The sequence below is a fragment of the Bactrocera neohumeralis genome, unplaced genomic scaffold (assembly GCF_024586455.1).
Source record: "Bactrocera neohumeralis isolate Rockhampton unplaced genomic scaffold, APGP_CSIRO_Bneo_wtdbg2-racon-allhic-juicebox.fasta_v2 cluster10, whole genome shotgun sequence".
Taxonomy (NCBI): domain Eukaryota; kingdom Metazoa; phylum Arthropoda; class Insecta; order Diptera; family Tephritidae; genus Bactrocera; species Bactrocera neohumeralis.
The window spans coordinates 26,482,630-26,502,737 of record NW_026089623.1 but is presented as its reverse complement, the minus strand read 5'-3'; the positions used below and the strand labels follow the sequence as shown (position 1 = coordinate 26,502,737).

The 20,108-nt window shown below is 35.5% G+C and overlaps 1 protein-coding gene and 1 long non-coding RNA gene across 9 annotated transcripts; both read left to right on the top strand.

Moving 5' to 3' along the window:
• Nucleotides 1–1,389: 1,389 nt before the first annotated feature.
• LOC126765518 (uncharacterized) lies at nt 1,390–19,886 on the top strand. The gene is made up of 2 exons (XR_007668486.1): nt 1,390–1,503; nt 17,294–19,886. It is a non-coding gene; the product is annotated as an uncharacterized LOC126765518 (long non-coding RNA).
• Nucleotides 5,894–15,885, top strand: LOC126765241 (protein yellow). 8 transcript variants are annotated; one of them, XM_050482926.1, is made up of 4 exons: nt 5,894–6,065; nt 8,425–8,492; nt 9,902–10,210; nt 13,431–15,885. In XM_050482926.1, the coding sequence occupies exons 3-4, from the start codon at nt 9,937–9,939 to the stop codon at nt 14,537–14,539; spliced, it is 1,383 nt and encodes a 460-aa protein (XP_050338883.1). In that variant the 5' UTR covers nt 5,894–6,065; nt 8,425–8,492; nt 9,902–9,936; the 3' UTR covers nt 14,540–15,885. The 8 variants fall into 8 exon arrangements, with proteins under 8 accessions (XP_050338883.1, XP_050338880.1, XP_050338885.1 ...); XM_050482923.1 differs by having other exon boundaries at nt 9,754–10,210; XM_050482928.1 differs by lacking the exon at nt 8,425–8,492 and having other exon boundaries at nt 5,894–6,054.
• Nucleotides 19,887–20,108: the final 222 nt, after the last annotated feature.

The window sequence follows — 20,108 nt, the reverse complement described above, 5'->3', positions numbered from 1 at the left end:
AAGTGAAATTTTTTATGCAAAAAATAAGTAAATAGGTAAATATTTTTGCTTTAAATTATCACTTGTTATTACAAATGATATAATAGAGCTATAATATAGCTATTTTATGCTTTTATTTGTAAAATAACGTCAAGTTTGTTAGAGCTGTGAATAATTTTACATTTTACATATTAGTGGCATCACCACTCTACCTCCTCTTTCTATCTTCCATTCTACTGTCAACTCTACTGTCGTCGTACTGTCGTTGGCAAAAATAGGAGGATATTGAAGTTAGCGAGAACGACAACTGTCGGCCTGCAGTCGTGTAGTCGTGCAGCTGTGAAAATAACACTGCCCATAAGAACGTGTGTATTTTAATATTTGACAGATGTAGTTTGCAGTCTGTCGTAGCCATTGTGTTAACACTTTTAATTGGCGTAGACACCGCTTACGCGATTATAGCCGAGTTAACAACAGCGCGCCAGTCGTTGCTACATGACGCCAATTGGATATTCCAAGCGTAGCCAGGTCCTTCTCCACTTGGTCCTTCCAACGGAGTGGAGGTCTTCCTCTTCCTCTGCTTCCCCCGGCGGGTACTGCGTCGAATACTTTCAGAGCTGGAGTGTTTTCGTCCATTCGGAAAACATGACCTAGCCAGCGTAGCCGCTGTCTTTTAATTCGCTGAACTATGTATGTCAATGCGATATTCACCGTGGCCAACGCGCAAAGGACCATAAATCTTTTTTTCCTCTCGAAAACTCGCAACGTCGACTCATCAGTTGTTGTCATCGTCCAGGCCTCTGCACCAGACAGCAGGACGGCAATTATGAGTGACTTATAGAGTTTGGTTTTTGTTCGTCGAGAGAGGACTTTGCTTCTCAATTGCCTGCTCAGTCCGAAGTAGCACCTGTTGGCAAGAGTTATCCTGCGTTGGATTTCCAGGCTGACATTGTTGGTGGTGTTTACGCTGGTTCCAAGATAGACGAAATTATCTACGACTTCAAAGTTATGACTGTCAACAGTGACGTGGGAGCCAAGTCGCGAGTGCGACGACTGTTTGTTTGATGACAGGAGATATTTAGTTTTGCCCTCATTCACTGCCAGACCCATTTGCTTTGCTTCCTTGTCCAGTCTGGAGAAAGCAGAACTAACGGCGCGGGTGTTGAGGCCGCTGATATTGATATCATCGGCATACGCCAGCAGCTGTACACTCTTACAAAAGATTGTACCTGCTCGATTAAGTTCTGCAGCTCGAATTATCTTCTCCAGCAGCAGGTTGAAGGAGTCGCACGATAGGTAGTAGCACGATAGGTAGTAGCACGATAGGGAGTAGCCCTGTCTGAAACCTCATTTGGTATCGAACGGCTCGGAGAGGTCCTTCCCGATCCTGACGGAGCTTTTCCTGTTGCTCAACGTCAGTTTACACAGCCGTTTTAGTTTAGCGGGGATACCAAATTCAGACATCGCGGCATAAAGGCAGCTCCTTTTCGTGCTGTCGAAAGCAGCTTTGAAATCGACGAAGAGGTGGTGTGTGTCGATTCTCCTTTCACGGGTTTTTTCCCAGATTTGGCGCATGGTGAAAATCTGGTCGGTTGCTGATTTTCCAGGTCTAAAGCCCCACTGGTAAGGTCCAATCAGTTTGTTGACGGTGGGCTTTAATCTTTCACACAATACGTTCGATAGAACCTTATACGCGATGTTAAGGAGGCTTATCCCACGGTAGTTGGCGCAGATTGTAGGGTATCCCTTTTTGTGGATTGGGCATAGCACACTTAAATTCCAATCGTTGGGCATGCTTTCGTCCGACCATATTTTACAAAGAAGCTGATGCATGCTGCTTAGCAATTCTTTGCCGCCGTGTTTGAATAGCTCGGCCGGTAATCCATCGGCAGCCGCTGCTTTGTTGTTCTTCAGAAAGGGTAATTGCTATTCGAACTTCTTCATGGTCGGGCAATGGAATGTCGGGTTCGCCTTCTCCTGGCGTTGGCCGTTCACTGCCATTCAGCAGGCTGGAGAAGTTTTCCCTCCATAATTTAAGTATGCTCTGGGCATCGGTGACTAGATCACCTTTGGGGGTTCTACAAGGGTATGCTCCGGTATTGAAACCTTCGGTTAGCCGCCGCATCTTTTCGTATAATTTTCGAACATTCCCCTGCGTTTCGCTTCCCTCTTCAACTCTCGGTATCTATCCCATCCCGCACGTGTTGTGGTCGGTCGTAACGTTGCGAGGTAGGCAGCCTGTTTTCTCTCCGCTGCGATTTTCGAAAAGCAATGGTTTCGGTTGCAGCTGTGCGTAAGGAGCTTGAAATGCCGTCCCACAGTTCCCTTATACCGAGTTGTTGACTAGTGCTCTCAGAGAGCAGGAGTGCAAGTCGAGTAGAAAATCGTTCGGCTGTCTGTTGTGATTGCAGCTTCTCGACGTCGAACCTTCCTTGTGTTTGTTGGCGTGGGTTTTTTGCTGTACAGAGGCGGGTGCGAATCTTGGCTGCATCAAGATAGTGATCCGAGTCGATGTTAGGACCTCGCGCGCGCGCACATCTAAAACACTGGAGACGTGTCCTCCGTCTATCACAAGATGATCGCTCTGGTTGGTGGTTTTTCGATCCGGAGACAGCCAGGTGGCTTGATGAATCTTCTTATGCTGGAGACTTAGGCCACTCAGTGCCCATAATATTTCATCATACATTTTGTACGAAAAAGTGTAGTTTTCCAACGGTTTTGGTGATTATGGTGTATTTCTAATTAGTTTCGCATAATATTTTCAAGTGGATAGTTAATTTTAAGTTGAGACAAATATAATTTTTTGAAATGAGTGAAGAATTGGCGATTTATTTGGCCAACTTACGGCATAAATTGACGATACGACAAATTGACGCCTATTTGTCATGCATCGACATTGTTCTTTGCGAATTTGACGATACCATTTGCCCCAGATAGAATTGACAGTTGATGAGCAGTTACTTTCAACAAGAAACCGATGCAGTTTCCGCCAATACATTCATTCTAAGCCTGGAAAATATGGCATAAAAGTATTTTGGCTTGTTGACGCAAAAACCAACTATCCACTTGCAGGCGAAGTATATTTGGGTGCACAGCCTAATGAACAGCGGCCGCCAGGTATTGCGCGAGTTAAGGAATGTATTCCATTTAATAGTAACAAACATCAAAACAACCTTTTGTTTCAGTAAACAGAATGCAGAAACAACCTTGATATAGAACAATTGAAATGCACTATCACTACAACAAACAATCCTAAACAAACAAGTATCAAAACAACATTGAGTTTGAATACCACAACAACCTTATCTTAAAACAAAGCAAATGTATCTAAGCAAACAATATATGTATATGTATGTAAACAAACCTAAACAAATAATATAATCTGTACCTTAACAAACTATCAACTAGTAATAAGTAAACATACTAGTTAGTATAAATAGAAGTAAGAAACATGTAATAAGTTAGTCTTAAGAGTATAAATAAAGAGTACACATTTCTGTGCAGCTCAAAATATATTCTTTTGACTCATTTTTACTTAATGTAAAAATTTACTCGCGCAATCTCGTTAAGTGACTCAGCAACCTAAATTCGGACAGGGGTGTAAATATCACGATGCACAACTTGTTCACAAGTTATGACTTGGCGGAAGATTTGCTTGTGCGGAATAGCATGTTGGTGGGCACAATACGAGGCAATAAGCCACAATTGCCAAAACTATTTATATCCTCTGAAGAAGCAAGAAAAAGGGGTGTATTTGAATCTGTGTTTTGTTTTTCAAAATCAATGCAAATTAGTAAGCTTTACAACTGCTCATGCCACCGAAGATGCAAATCCTGTAACAAAAAAACCACAAGACATACATTATTATAATGAGCGAAGAACTTCACCCATTTGAGTGGTTCGAAATTAAAATTTTATTTGATTTTCATATTTTTCAATAAAAATACCTTTGTTTCTAACAATAAACCCAGGTCTCATTAAATTATTTGCAAGCGAAATATTGGCTTTTCTATAAAAAAAAAAACGTTTTAAAAGTCTAAATTTCCATACAAAATACATTACTGGGCACTGAGTGTTCAAGTCACGAGATTAAGTTTTACATCTATGATACGGTTCTAAGCTTAATGAATCGAATAGAATCAATAAGGAAGGCTAGGTTTTGGTGTGACTTATCATATTATACTTTTGCGATTTCCAAGATAAGAGATAGTATACCTTGGGTGCATTTTTTCTGCAAAGTTTTATTTCTACATCTAACTGCTGCTTTAAACGATATAAATTGTAAATCAAAAGAAACAGACGGATGTTAATCAATTCAGTTGATATTGATCGGTGCGATACGAGATGCCATCTTGGCGCGAAATCTAATGCTTGTGACATTTTTCTTCAGCAAGATAATTTAGTAGTTTTCAACATAACTTTTATATGGAGCGGATATGCTTATCCTCTCATTTTTCCCATTTTCACACTTTATCTGGAGGTGGTAGAGAGAATTTGATTTTTGAAATATATATGTACATATGTATATGTCCAATCTACTAGACGTCCGCATTATACGTGGTCCGATTCAAGCCCATCCTCAATAATGACTCTATACTAAAGCGGATGGATTGACATACAGACAAAAAATTTTGCTTCTTTCGAAGCCGTAAGCCATATTGTGTGCATTTATTTAAAAAAGACTAGCATCAAAGAACACAAACGAATATTGAAATATTTAGATACAATCTGGTTACAAGGCAAATTTTTTGTACAAAATAAAAAATATCACTATAAATGTTTGCTAATTCAAAAAATGTACATAACTAAAATTTTTAGTTCATTGACCAAACTAATTCTGTTTGTCATTTGTACACAAAATAATGAATACATTATGTATATGTTCAGAGTTACACTCATACTTTCTTGCCAATTTAATTTAATCAACTGGCTGCATTTTTTTTGATTCAAACAAAAGGTATTACTACCAAATCCAAACACACTATCCAGTATCCAAACTTGTCTTCGGCCAAGAGACCCATTCTACATAGTGCCGAACTGCCTGTGCCGATGCCTCCACTACCAGATGGAGATGGATTTTTATATCTTAAAGATATAACTCAGCGAGGCGAAAATCAAAGAGGAAATATTTGTAGGCAATTGATGAAGGATAAGAGCTTTGAATAAAAACTGAATGATCACGAAAAACTCGCCTGGAAAGTTTTATGAATGTTGTTCAAAATTTCCTAGGTAACCATAAAGCGGAAAATTACAAAGATTTAATAAATGAGTTTATGATATCATTTAAAGCTTTGCGGTATAATATGTCCTTGAAAATACATATGCTGGACTCTCATCTGGATTTCTTTCCGGCAAATTTGGGTGCTGTGAGTGACGAACAAGGTGAGAGGTTCCATCAAGACATTTCCTTAATGGAGAAGCGTTATCAAGGGAAATGGAGTCCAGGAATGTTAGAAAACTATTGTTGGAGACTTAAAGAGACCTATCGGAAGCCAAATATTCAAGATAATCATAAGTATCTATTAGATATTATATTAGGAAATAATTCTGTAAGTGTGGCTGAATTTTGTACTTTTTACGAAAATATATGTTTTGATGTCACAAGAAAACATGATGTGTACATTTTTTTCATTGGTATATTATTATTTGGTGGCCCTAGTAGATTCAATCTTTCTTATAAATTTTCATGTGATAAAAAAAAATTACAAATTTGTTGACCAGTGTTATTTATGACTCATAGTCATAAGTTATGACTCATTACGAATAAGTAAAAAAAAGTATTTTGAGTTGACCTCTTTGAAAAATCACTTGAGTAAAGAGACTACAACATGATCACTCAATGAGTCATTATTTTCAAGCAGACGTTCGTGGTAGTTAGCAGTTATGGTTGATTCGTCTTAGCCATTTCAATTTACGGAAACTACTTTTAGTTTCATTTCGAGTGACATACTGTAAAGAAGTCATTGCGTTCAGTAAAGAGTTAAAATTTCGTTCGGATCAATAAAAATAATTTAATCAAAACGTGTTATTCCTTTTAGCCAATATCATGACTGCATATATAATAATAACAAATCAGTAAAGAAAATGTAAAAAATAAGAATTATGAATATTTGCATGTACTTATATATTAATAATACGCATTTAATTTGTAAACTAATAATTGAACAAAAAAGTATGTTCTATATACGGAGTGATAATCGATATTAAGTGTTGTAGAACAATTGTAAAACTTCATATTTTTATTGAGTGAAATAAGAAAACAAAACATTAGTCAACACTACAACAATTTAGAAAGCCTCATATTTGAGTTTTGAAAGTATATTCTTAGCTGTTTATTTGCTAGTAGTTTCAAAGCACAGCCGCATTTAGGTAATATAATTTGAAGCGATTCGCGTAAATTTAAAATCTTTTAGGGTATATCGTTATACTTGCATTCATAGACATGCTATTATATTCAAATTAAAACAGTGTAATGAATGAAAAAAAGAAACGTTATGTTAAGTATCTAAATCGTGAAAGTTATGATTTTTAAAAACAGTGTAAAGAAGTTTAATGGTTTCAAAATATAAGTATGTGAAAAACCATTGTAACCATAAATTGTAAATGTTATATCACCTTTAAGGGTTTTAAAAGTAAAATATATCAAATGACAGAAAATACAAATAATTTTAATTAAGCTTTGAAATACAAAAGACTTAAGGCACAAACCTGATCGATGTATACAATACTAACTTGAATTGTGTTTGCATATTAATTGGTTTGTCTAGTTGTCTTTACATTCATACTGATATCTACATTAAAATTTGGCGGACATAAATTGCAAAGACAGTGGATCAGCAATTTAATTATTTCATAAGTTTTTATATGAGTACTAGGCATAATATAAAATTAATAAAATAAGCAAAGGAAAAAAATTATTTTTAGTAATAAATGCCGTATATAAAATTACGTTTCAAATTTTAGTTATATAAGAGTATATATGTAGACATGTTTTCTATAAAATTTTGAGAATTATTCAAATGTAATTACCATAATAAGTAATTGTCATTTCTTATTCTATGTTCGTACCGACAACGAAAACATGTTTTCGTGGGAAAAACTGGTTTTCGTACGAAGTGAAAACTCATCGAAAACATACGTTGTCGGTCCGAACATAGTATTAAGTTGTACTTTGATAATACCCGATTGCTCCTCTAAAATTATTAGTCATGGGGCAATGATATTTTTCCATAATAATTAAATATGTGCTAATGGTATCGTTCTTCAATGTTCAATGTAAAATCACTAAGAGTTGGCTTACATCTTTATGTTGCGTCATTTGTGGGTTCCTTCTACAAATTCGATAAAAGGAAAAAACATGTAAAGGGAACTAATACTAGGTATATTTAATGGTAATATAAAACAATTTCTAAATAATGGTAGGAAAAAAGTTTACTAGCCACTATGAAAAAAATACTTTTTAATGTAATCGCAAAATTTATGTGAAAGTTTTAAATAATAACCGTTTATTTGGTTGGAATTTTTTGATTTAAATCAGTTACTTTTCACCTAATATCAATTTAATCTCTAGTGTTCAACCTAAAATTCTCTTTTCAAAATTTTTGCTTATTAAAAAAATAGGTAGGCTTTTTAATCGTCAAAATCTGTGGTTTTGTTTACAAATAATATACATTACTGTGCTAAATATTCTCATAAAATTCTAGAAAAATCCGACATTTAAAGCTGATTTTTATTTGAAAAACTTGCCATAAAATCAGATTATACAAATAGATTCATCCTTAGTGTTAATATTAAAAGACGAATTTAGATTAATAATGCCTTTGCAGTTTTACCTGGATAACTAAATCAATTATCATTATAACTAAACTTTTTTGTGCAGCATAAACAAAATAATAATTTTTTAAATATTTATGTTATTTAGGCTCATGTACGTTAAACATATTGTTTATGAAAGGCGGTATTGCCATTTTTATTTTAGAGCGGATTGATGCAAAATACTATACAGGTAGTATTACTTTGCTAAACATATTCCAGAAATTTCTCTTAAAGTAAATTGGTCACAACTCTATTGAAGTAACTCAGCCTGAACTATTTTTTTTTTTTAACGATGGTTTTCACTACTCTGCATGTAGAATACTGATAAACGTTTTTATAGCTGCTTTACGAAATAATAGGTATTAGCAGGTAGAAATAAAACACCTTTGAATCGTTTTTTTAGTTATGTAGAATAGTTGCTAACGGCCCTCTTATTGTGTTTGCTTTGGATGGTCTTCATTTTACAAAATTAGCCAACACCAGCAGGTATCATGAAAAAATATTGCTCTTCATCCATGTTTACTCACATTAGATTAAGAAAAGCAATAATTAAGAGTTCGCATTGTTATTTGTACCATGTAAACAATAGACTGGATTGCAATTCATTTTCACTTATACCATATCATCTAGTAATTTGTTATACTCGGGGAAATCAAAATTATCTCGACTGTGTTATCAATAGCACAGCAGGCACATATGTAAGTATCTCAAATTTACCTTTAAATGCTTATGTATGTATGTAAGCGCAGTTAAATAGATCGAATTATACATGTACATATAAAGGAGTTGAATTATATTTTTGTTTTGAAAGAAACACGTTTGCAACAGTGAGGCATGAGCGTTAAGAAGAGGTGAATAGAAAGATGCAATAATTTCTTAAAACGTTCATACATTTAGATGCTTACTTAATATTTATATTTATAAATGTATGTAAAAATATAAACGTACCACGCACTTACGTTAATTCAGTCGCACAGTCTTAACAGTCTAATTTCCGTCAAAAAGCAATAAACTGATTGATAATAAAATAAAATAAAATTCATCAATTAATTTAAATAATAACAATAAATAAACGAAACATATAATACATCAAGCACAGCTCGTGGTACACAATTATAAATTTCTTCACTATTCATTCTTCCTTATGCAGGGAGCATTGAAAAACATATAGGCAGTTTTTGATGAGCATTTAGTTCATATTATGTAAAATCTGATTACTATAGATTAGAATTAATTTTCATTTGAAGTTATCGTGAAATAATTCTCATTTTGTTCTTTTTAAAGGTGTTATTTTTTAAAAGGTTATGTTAACAGAAAACTTACTAATTGCAATTCTGTTACTGAAAACCCGTAGGTTTGTAAAGCTGTTTAGTTACATAAAAAATATCGGATATACAAGTTACATTTTCGCTAAGACCAAAAATGTGCCTGATAGTAAAAATAAACAATAATATGTGTGAAGATTAGAGCTGCTTTTAAATAAAAACTCTAAACTTAGCCTAAACAACAAAGTGCTTTTATATAATGCGGTCATAAAGCCGATGGATAACTGAAATTCAACTGTGGGGTACGACCTGTGCAACTAATATTGATATAATACAAATGTACGTTCCTTCGATTCTCCTTAAACGAAGAGATATGCCTCCGTACTAAAGAGCAACGTATCACCAAAACAGCTCAATCACTTGCTTGAGCCTGTCTAGTTTTTAAATGGATTTAAGATTTTATAGCTTATTGTTAGGATTTAAAACAAAAAGCAGATCCAATAAAATAATATTGAAAAAAAAAGTTGGGCTTTGATAAAAAGCTGAAAAATGGAAAATGCTTCATTACAAAAGAAAATGTGTACATATTGAATAATAATGAATGAATACTCAAGTATCAAATTAAATTAATCAAACCTAAAGAAATATATAACTTTTAATAGTCCCGTATTTTCAAACCTTTTTATACTTTTAGTAACTCCTCAAAATCACCTCACGAACAATAATGTCCGTATCGATTTGAACATACATACATATGTATTTTTAATAATTGTATGGATAAGCTAAAATTCAGAACAAAGCCGTACAAATAGGTAATAAAATAAAAATATTAATCCAATTAGCACTTTGGTTGAAGAGGACAAATAACAAATATAAAATGTGGGAGAGGCTAAGAAAAAATACTTGCCTTATATTACTTTTTGCTGTTTTGGCTAAAACCAAAGATAATTTGCGTATCGCATTCGAGTGGAAGGAGATGGACTTTAAATATGAGAATGCCGAAGCACGTTGGACGGCAATTGAAAATCACGAATTTCGGCCAGATAACGTTATACCTTTTGGGTTGGAAGTATATAGGTCACGAATGTATGTTGCTTTGCCACGATGGCGAGACGGTGTACCAGCGTCATTGGCTTATTTTGATATCAATGGTGAGTCAGATAAAAAATACAGATTGAAGATATTATACAAGGTTTGTTCAACATGCATTACGTATTGTGTATTTCTTAATAAAGTATTTATCTACCATTTCATATTCATATTCAAGAATATCATGAATATCCCCTTCAAAGTAATCACTCTCAGATATGTTGCATTTCTGTCAGCGTTTTTTCCAGTTCTCAAACCAAAAATTACTTTTAAAAAATTTTTGTGATCTTCATTAGATCCTTCTTCGATGCAGTTCAAGTAAAACAGGTGTAAAAAATTAACTAAACATTTAAAATAGCCGACTTCTCAGCATAATTCAAGGATATGAGTACCAATATATAACAACAAAACAATCGAAAATCGAATAAACGTGCCCCGAGAAAATTAGAAAGTCGCAATACTTTCAGTACAAACCTCGTAAATGGTAACAAGATCAGAATCCAAGTTGCGACTGGTTTACTACTTATTTGCAAATTGGTTAGGATGCCTTTTGTTCGTTCTTGTTCATTTTAGCGGGCGTTACCACACTTAGTCTAGAGGTCATTTGTTCTAACTCTTATTCATTTTAGCAGGCCTTACCACACTTAAAATTTATAGTTTAAAACTATTTAACTAAATAGCGACCTATGTATTTATACAGTTCAAAAATTTGAATGAAGATATCAAGTAAACTTATCGCATATATGTATATAAGAAGCGAATCTCTTCTAGAAATGAACTAAATCGAATCAAATATCTGCCAGTGATTTCGTATGATTGATTTTAGACCAGATATGTATTATATATACCGGAAAGGATTCGGAGATATTAATAGGAATCTTGCTGGAGAATTTTCGTTATAGCTGAGATTTGTTTCCAAAAATTTAGGAGAATTAAGAAAGATTTTTTTATATATTTTATTAAAACTATAATTTAATATGAGACGAAAAATGAATGCATTCCGTTGGCATTTTCGAAGTGAAATATTTTCATATTTCCGTGTATTTTGCAGATGCCTTCTTATATTTTCATTGTGCGGCTTTACTCGAATTTAAATTTTCTTCTGGGATTAAAACTGAACGAAAAACCCCTTGTATAAAAGTACGAGATTTTTTATAAAAGAAAATTTTATTTGCTTACGCGGAAGAAATTTTGTATTTAAAAGAACCGAAATTGATTAAAACATAAAGAGCCTATAGAATTAAATTAGTTTTGTATTTCAAAATTTTGAATATTGTGATATGTGGCAACAATTTGTAAAATATTTGATATTAATGTATACAAGTCGGATAATTCAAAACGATTTCGTATTTTACTAAATCCATTTATCTTATCAAAATTATGTATATTGGCAATAAGCATAAAAAATCTTAAATGTGCAATGGTACATATATTCTATATGTATGTATGCACATCTTCATTTTCGATGATATTTGACAGGATTACTATGGTAAAATTTCCTACAAAAAAATGTTATATAAAGTAGAGTCTTAGAGAAAGCATATTTTTATAAATGATATATGAAGTACAAAAATATTCAATTAACAAATTGAAATAATAAAGACCGGTTCAAACAGTACCGAAACAGCTACAATTTTCACAATCATATACATAAAAGAGTTATATATGTACTATACATTAGGGTGTTTTTTTTTTTGAACTATTAATTTTTTTCAGTCCCGTCACGAAATTTCGTTGGAAATACCCTAAAAAAAATTCCCTGAAAATTTTAGCCTTTAATAATATCATTAAGAACTGGACCAAGGCCTGTAAAAATTTTACATAGAAAATACACTACAATCGTGAGTTTTTATCTTTAAATTTCTACAGATCAGAGGTATTTTATGGCATCGCCTTCACTTTAGACGCATATTTCTTAGAATTGTTCACTCTACAAAAGTGCCCAGTGCAATAAAGTCATAACTCACACCGAGGTAGTACGGGGCCATAGAAAAAATGTACACGACAAATTTGTAGGAAAAAAAAGTTCGAGGTCAAAATCACTGTCATTAATACTTCTCGAGATATTCGGCTTTTTAAGTAAGGCTATATAGAATTTTTATAGATGGTATGTATTAAAAAATCTATGAAACTTGCATACACCCTTACTTAAAAAGCTGAATATGTCGAGAAGTATTAATGATAGCGATTTTTACCTCGGACCTTTTTTATGCCAAATAAAATTTCCTACAAATTTGTCATCTTAATTTTTTCTATAGCTCTTGTCATTTACGTGATAAATACAAAAAAATGCGAATTTCATGGAAAAATCAGGTTTAGAGCCCCGTACTACCTCGCCGGTGTGAGTTACGACTTTGTTGTACTGAACACTTCTGTATAGTGAACAATTCTGAGAAATATGCGTCTAAAGTCAAAGCGATGCCATAAAATACTTCGGATCTGTAGGAATTTAAAGATGAAAACTCACGATTGTAGTGTATTTTCTATGGAAAATTTTTACAGGCCTTGGATAGTTCTTAATGTTAATATTAAGGGCTAAAATTGTCAGGGAATTTTTTTTAGGGTATTTCCAAGGAAATTTCATGATGGGACTGAAAAAAATTAATAGTTCAAAGAAAAAAAACACCCTAATGCACATACATCTATATATTCTGTAACTTCTTAGTCATAGTCTGTGCATTTGGCAGTTTTCAATACTTGCTTTGATTTATTGCTTACATTTTTCTAAAGTCATGCACCTTTTCGGCCAAACGGCAAAAATTATATTCAAAGTAATAAAAGCAAATATTCTTTCTAACTTGTTTGTTGCGAAAACAACACCTGGATTATTTGTGTATGAGTATATGTGCATACACACATGTATTCGAATTTGGAATGTTTAGAATTAAAAGAAACCAGTTTAACGTTCATATTTGCTTTTATATTGTGTTCAAGGTAAAATTTGTCTTTTCAAATTTTATGGCGCAGAATATAGGTTTGTCTTTCCTACTTTCTAAATTTAAACGATCGAGCAGCGCCTAAACTAATGTTATATTTGTTTTCCATATTCAACCGGCTATGAGCAATCAGTTAATTTCTGCACATTAGTAGGGCTTCGTAAAGTATCATTTAATAAAGCTAAATACTTTGTATATGTACTATATATACATTTTTATATTTTCAATGTGTAGCCGCTTGTTTAGCTTAATCAATTAGAATTTAAATTACTAAAATCAAAAATTTTAATTAAAAAGGCCTTAAAGTCTAGTAATTTCTTCACTAATAACTATGTTATAATTTCAGAAAAATCTACAAAATCACCACTACTCATTCCTTTCCCTAGTTGGGAGGCACATAATCTTGCCGACTCGGATCCAGAGCTTGTTTCTCCATTTCGAATTCGAGCTGATCGCTGTGGCCGACTATGGGTACTAGACTCACGTATTGCAGGCGTTTTAGAGAATACAACTATATTTGGAACTGCCCAGTTATTAGTTTATGATTTGCATAATGATAACCTTTTACGTCGCTACAAATTTCCTAACAGTCATATGAAACAAGGCTCCTTCTTCGCAAATTTAGCGGTAGAGGACTCTAATTGCCAATATTCTTTTGCCTATGCTGCTGATTTAGGTGCCCCTGGTCTAATAGTTTATTCATGGGCACAAGATGATTCATGGCGTGTACAGCATAATTTCTTTCATCCTGACCCATTAGCTGGAAATTACAGTATAGATGGTATAGAATTTCAATGGGATGATGGTTTGTACGGTTTGGCCCTATCTAAACCACAGGAAGATGGCTTTGCTATACTATACTTTCATCCACTCAGCTCTACAACTGAGTTTTCAGTTAGTACAAGTGTTCTTAGAAACAAAACCTTAGCTAGTTCTGGTGAAATCTACCATAACTTCAAAGTTTTAGGAGCGCGTGGTTCAAACGGACAAGCAGGTGCAGCATTTATAGACCCACGTACCGAAGTATTGTTTTACACATTACCAAATCTAAATGCTCTGGACTGTTGGAGTACAACTAATACAGATTATTCTACCGATACTCAAGGGCGTGTTTACACGAGTGCGCAAGAATTCGTATTTCCCAGCGAAGTAAAGGTCGATACGGAAGATAGATTATGGGTACTTTCGAATAAATTACAAGAATTCATTTATGATGAGCTCTATCCTGGCAGAGTAAATTACCGTGTTTTTACTGCGAATGTTGTGGATGCAATCGCAAATACTGTATGCGATACCAAGATGAAACCGCTACCAGAAATAGTTGAAACTGAATTAGATACGATACTGGACGCAGTGATAAACTCTACGAAAGAGGTATCTGCTTCAGGTGTGGTAGTGAAAAGCTTAAGCGGAATCATCGTACTCATAGCCGCGTGTTTACTGATATTAGTATAATTTTTAATATTATCTAGATAGTTTAAGTCCAACTAATCTTATTTTGTATGTAATAATAGAAAATTAAATATTTAGTATAGAAGAATTTTATTAAATTTCTACCAATATTATAACTTTTAATGTTATAAAATACTATCTCCTTATTAATTTAGTATAGAAAATGTTGAGGATAAATTTTAACTACTTATATTTTGATAACATTATTTTTATTGGGAATGTCGAAATGGTGCATTTTTATACTCTCGCAACAAAGTTGCTAAGGAGAGCATTATAGTTTTGTTCACATAACGGTTGTTTGTAAGTCCTAAAACTAAAAGAGTTAGATATAGGGTTATATATACCAAAGTGATCAGGGTGACGAGTAGAGTTGAAATCCGGATGTCTGTCTGTCGGTCCGTCTGTCCGTCCGTCCGTGCAAGCTGTAACTTGAGTAAAAATTGAGATATCATGATGAAACTTGGTACACGTATTTCTTGGCTCCATAAGAAGGTTAAGTTCGAAGATGGGCAAAATCGGCCAACTGCCACGGCCACAAAATGGCGAAAACCGAAAACCTATAAAGTGTCATAACTAAGCCATAAATAAAGGTATTAAAGTGAAATTTGGCACAAAGGATCGCATTAGGGAGGGGCGTATTTGGACGTAATTTTTTTGGAAAAGTGGGCGTGGCCCCGCCCCCTACTAAGTTTTTTGTAACCAAACTCTATAGGGCCGTTTCCTTCAGGCTTTTCCATATACAGTTCAAAATGGAAGAAATCGAATAATAACCACGCCCCCCTCCCATACAAAGGTTATGTTGAAAATCACTAAAAGTGCGTTAACCGACTAACAAAAAACGTCAGAAACACTAAATTTTACGGAAGAAATGGCAGAAGGAAGTTGCACCCAGGCTTTTTTTAAAAATTGAAAATGGGCGTGGCGTCGCCCACTTATGAACCAAAAACCATATCTCAGGAACTACTCTACCGATTTCAATGAAATTCAGTATATAATATTTTCTTAACACCCTGATGACATGTACGAAATATGGGTGAAATCGGTTCACAACCACGCCTTCTTCCCATATAACGCTATTTTGAATTCCATCTGATGCCTTCTCTGTATAATATATACATTAGGAACCAATGATGATAGCGGAATAAAACTTTACACAAATACGGTATTGGAAAAATATGTAAATGACGGATAATGAAATCTCGATTATCACTTTATCATGCGAGAGTATAAAATGTTCGGTGACACCCGAACTTAGCCCTTCCTTACTTGTTTAATTTGTACTTATGGTACTTACATTTATACGCAATGAATTTTCCTTGAATTGATTAAAAGATTTTTTATTTAATACATTCATATTATTCTTAAATTAACCACATTTCATGCAAAGTATTTGGGACATTTAATAATGTGGGGTCACAACAACAGAGCCATATACTCCACTTTTGCATGACATTAGCGTAATATATGGAGTACTTGCGGAAAAATATTTTCGAAACTTTTTTTAGCGATTTAAATTTAATACACGAGATTATTCGAATACCTCATCAAAGTGGTATAATACCTTTAATCAATCAGTGAGGGGTTACGCTTAGGTCTGGGTCTCATTTAGGAGGCGTTAAAATTAGTTCTAATATTTTTGTGTTTACTATGAACTATAATATTTTTTATCTTTCCAATGGTCTTTCCCTTTTCTTTCGGCGTTGAGTTGAAATACGTTAACATCTGGTATTTATTTGAAATTTAAAAGATTTTTTTTATTTATAGTAATTATTTTTAATTAAACTTAGAAAACTTAGTTTTCATCGTCAAAAATCGATTAATTCGAGTGTTTTATTTGCCTGATCATCATCTCACAACTACGATGATAGAAAGTTATACCGATGCCCTGTTAAATCTCTTGAAAACAATGGTTTAGGTATCAAGTTTATATGCAGGAGTGCAGACAAAAATCAAAGTGATTAATCCATTAGCAGAATATGCTGCTTATGCTGCCCATTCGTTGAATTTAGTAGGAACTTGTGCAGCCGAATCCTTAACAGAAGCAGTTGCTGCGACGAAACTACAGACGACGCTATGTTGCGCAGGCCAGCGACTATGCTAGAAGAGCTCTTTGCGATTATGATAAGCACCTGCGGATTCTCAAACCCCGGAAATTGTGGGACAAGTATAAAAATACTTTAGCAGAAGAGTTGTTCGCCTATAACTAAGGATAATACTAGCCAACGATGACATAATTTTTACCAAAGCGCTGAAACTTATTGAAGTTAAATTTTTTGGATGGTTGGCTGCTTCCCCCGGCGGGTACTGCGTCGAATACTTTCAGAGCTGGAGTGTTTTCGTCCATTCGGACAACATGACCAGCCAGCGTAGTCGCTGAATTATGTCAATATCGTCGTATATCTCGTACAGCTCATCGTTCCCTCGAATGCCACATTCGATATCAATATCATCGGCATACGCCAGCAGCTGTACGCTCTTATAAAAGATTGTGCTTGCTCGATTAAGTTCTGCAGCGCGAATTATTTTCTCCAGAAGCAGGTTGAAGAAGTCGCACGATAGGGAGTCATACTGTCTGAAACTTCGTTTGGTGTCGAACGGCTCGGAGAGGTCCTTCCCGTTCCTGACGGAGCTTTTCCTATTGCTCAACGTCAGTTTACACAGCCGTTTTAGTTTTGCGGGGATACCAAATTCAGACATCGCGGCATAAAGGCAGCTCCTTTTCGTGCTGTCGAAAGTAGCTTTGAAATCGACGAAGAGGTGGTGTGTGTCGATTCTCCTTTCACGGGTCTTTTCCAAGATTTGGCGCATGGTGAATATCTGGTCGGTTGTTGATTTTGCAGGTCTAAAGCCACACTGATAAAACCCAATCAGATTGTTGACGGTGGGCTTTAATATTTCACACAATACGCTCGATAGAACCTTATACGCGATGTTGAGGAGGCTTATTGCACGGTAGTTGGCTCAGATTGTGGGGTCTCTCGTTTTGTGGATTGGGCAGAGCATACTAAAATTCCAATCGTTGGGCATGCTTTCGTCCGACCATATTTTACAAAGAAGCTGATGCATGCTGCTTAGCAGTTCTTTGCCGCCGTGTTTGAATAGCTCGGCCGGTAATCCATCGGCAGCCGCTGCTTTGTTGTTCTTCAGAAAGGGTAATTGCTATTCGAACTTCTTCATGGTCAGGCAATGGAACGTCTGCTCTATCGTCATCGATTGGGGAATTGGGTTCGCCTTCTCCTGTCGTTGTGCGTTCATTGCGTTCGGTCACTAGATCACCTTTGGGGGTTCTACAAGAATATGCTCCGGTCTTGAAACCTTCAGTTAGCCGCCGCTTCTTTTCGTAGATTTTTCGAGCATTGCCCCTGTCGGCCAGCTTATCAAGCTCTTCATACTCACGCATTTCGTCCTCTTTCTTTTTCTGTCTGCAAATGCGTCTCGCTTCCCTCTTCAACTCTCGCTATCTATCACATCCCACACGTGTTGTGGTCGATCGTAGCGTTGCGAGGTAGGCAGCCTGTTTTCTCTCCGCTGCGACACGGCACTCCTCGTCGTACCAGCTGTTCTTTTGCATTTTTCGAAAACCAATGGTTTCGGTTGCAGCTGTATGTAAGGAGTTTGAAATGCCGTACCACAGTTCCCTTATACCGAGTTGTTGACGAGTGCTCTCAGAGAGTAGGAGTGCAAGTCGAGTAGAAAATCCTTCGGCTATTTGTTGTGATTGTGGCTTCTCGACGTCGAACCTTCCTTGTGTTTGTTGGCGTGCGTTTTTTGCTACACAGAGGCGGGTGCGAATCTGGGCTGCAACAAGATAGTGGTCCCAGTCGATGTTAGGACCTCGGAGCGCGAGCACCTAAAACACTGGAGACGTGACTTCCGTCTATCATAATATGATCGATCTGGCTGGTGGTTTTTCGATCCGGAGACAGCCAGATGGCTTGTTGAATCTTCTTATACTGGAATCTATCTAGTACTACAGATAACCATATTTCAGGCCCCCGGCGAAGTCGATCAGCCTCAACCCATTTGGGGATGTTTCCTAGTGGAGGCTGAATTTTCCGGCCGTAGTGCCAAAGCTACCTTCTTTACCCACCTTGGCGTTAACGTCGGCAAGCACGATTTGACATCGTGGCAGGAGCAGCTCTCATATGCGCGCTCCAAGTGCTCATAGAAGGCATCTTTGGTCACATCGTCCTTATCTTCCCTCGGGGCGTGGGCGCAAATCAGCGATATGTTGAAGAACCTCGCTTTGGTGCGGATTGTGGCTAGACGTTCATTCACCGGAGTGAATGATAGTACTCGGCGACGGAGTCTCTCTCCCACCACGAATCCCACACCAAACGTGCGCTCCTTTAAATGGCCACTGTGGTAAATGTCACAAGGACCTACTCGTTTCAGTCCTTGTCCCGTCCATCGAATTTCTTGAACGGCGGTGATGTCTGCTTATATTTTCACTGGGACATCAACCAGCTGGGCAGCGGCACCTTCCCAATTAAGGGAACGGATATTCCAGGTGCATGCCCTAATATCGCAGTACTTATTTCGTTTGCCATGGTCGTCATCAAAGGGGGGGTTTCTCATCCGAGGCTGTTGGTAGTTTTTCATTGGTATAGTTTTGTTTAACGTGGCGGGTCCCAAACCCAGCGCACAACCCTATATAAGGGATGTTTCGCCTTCTCACTTTAGCTCGCCTTCAAACAGATGATCTTAGGCTACCCAGAGGATACTTGGTCAAAGACCGGAAGTAGTGAGCTGCTTGAGCCATGTGTAAAAGAATCGTTTCTGGCCACTTCCAAGTGAATGGCGATCAGAGAACTTTCCTCACTTGCGTGAACTTCTACACATGACCCCATCCTCCTGAAATAGACTATAATGAATTAAAATAACTTCGAAATAAATTAGTCAAAAATTATTTTCATGATTTGGAAATACAGGCTTTCCTGGCAAATACGAAACATGTGAACAAAAAATACATATGATAGGCAGTGTATTTCATTCTCAAAATTTTCGAGATATTCGAATGTAATTATTGTTCTAAGTATATTTTTGAGTAAATATTCCCGCTACGAATTGTTCAATAGAAAGATAATTTTCCAGTTTAAAAAAATGTAAAACTTATGTACGCCCAAGTATGGGTAGAGATAACAGAAATCTTTGGCAATACTGACTATTAAAGCTTATATATTTCAAGAAATACAAGTAGATTACAGTGTTATAGTTTATATTTTGCATGGACATTTGCCAGGAAAAAGATACTTATAAATTGAACAATACATAATAAGTCGAGAAATATCCTAATTAGTAGTTTTTAGGTAAGAGTTTAATAAATTTTTCTTTGTATTTAAATTGTAAACCTGAATGTATATTATTTTGTTGATCAAAACAGGCATATCTGACCGGGCTTAGGACGGCATTGAGTCTAAATTCGCCTCTGATTCTGCTCATATAACAAATTACTGTCAGAATAATTTGTTAATACTTGCATACAAAAATACGTATGGCTTAGATCATTATTGAGATATAAATATAAATGTATATTTGAAAGAGAAAGGCAACTTTCTTTGCACTTAACTTC

What these genes read in the sequence shown, in the direction of transcription:
- LOC126765241 (XM_050482928.1), top strand. Translation starts at nt 9,937, where the DNA reads ATGTGGGAGAGGCTAAGAAAAAATACTTGCCTTATATTACTTTTTGCT. An exon ending in GGCTTATTTTGATATCAATG is followed by an intron (nt 10,211 to 13,430) that starts GTGAGTCAGATA and finishes TTATAATTTCAG; the next exon opens with AAAAATCTACAAAATCACCA.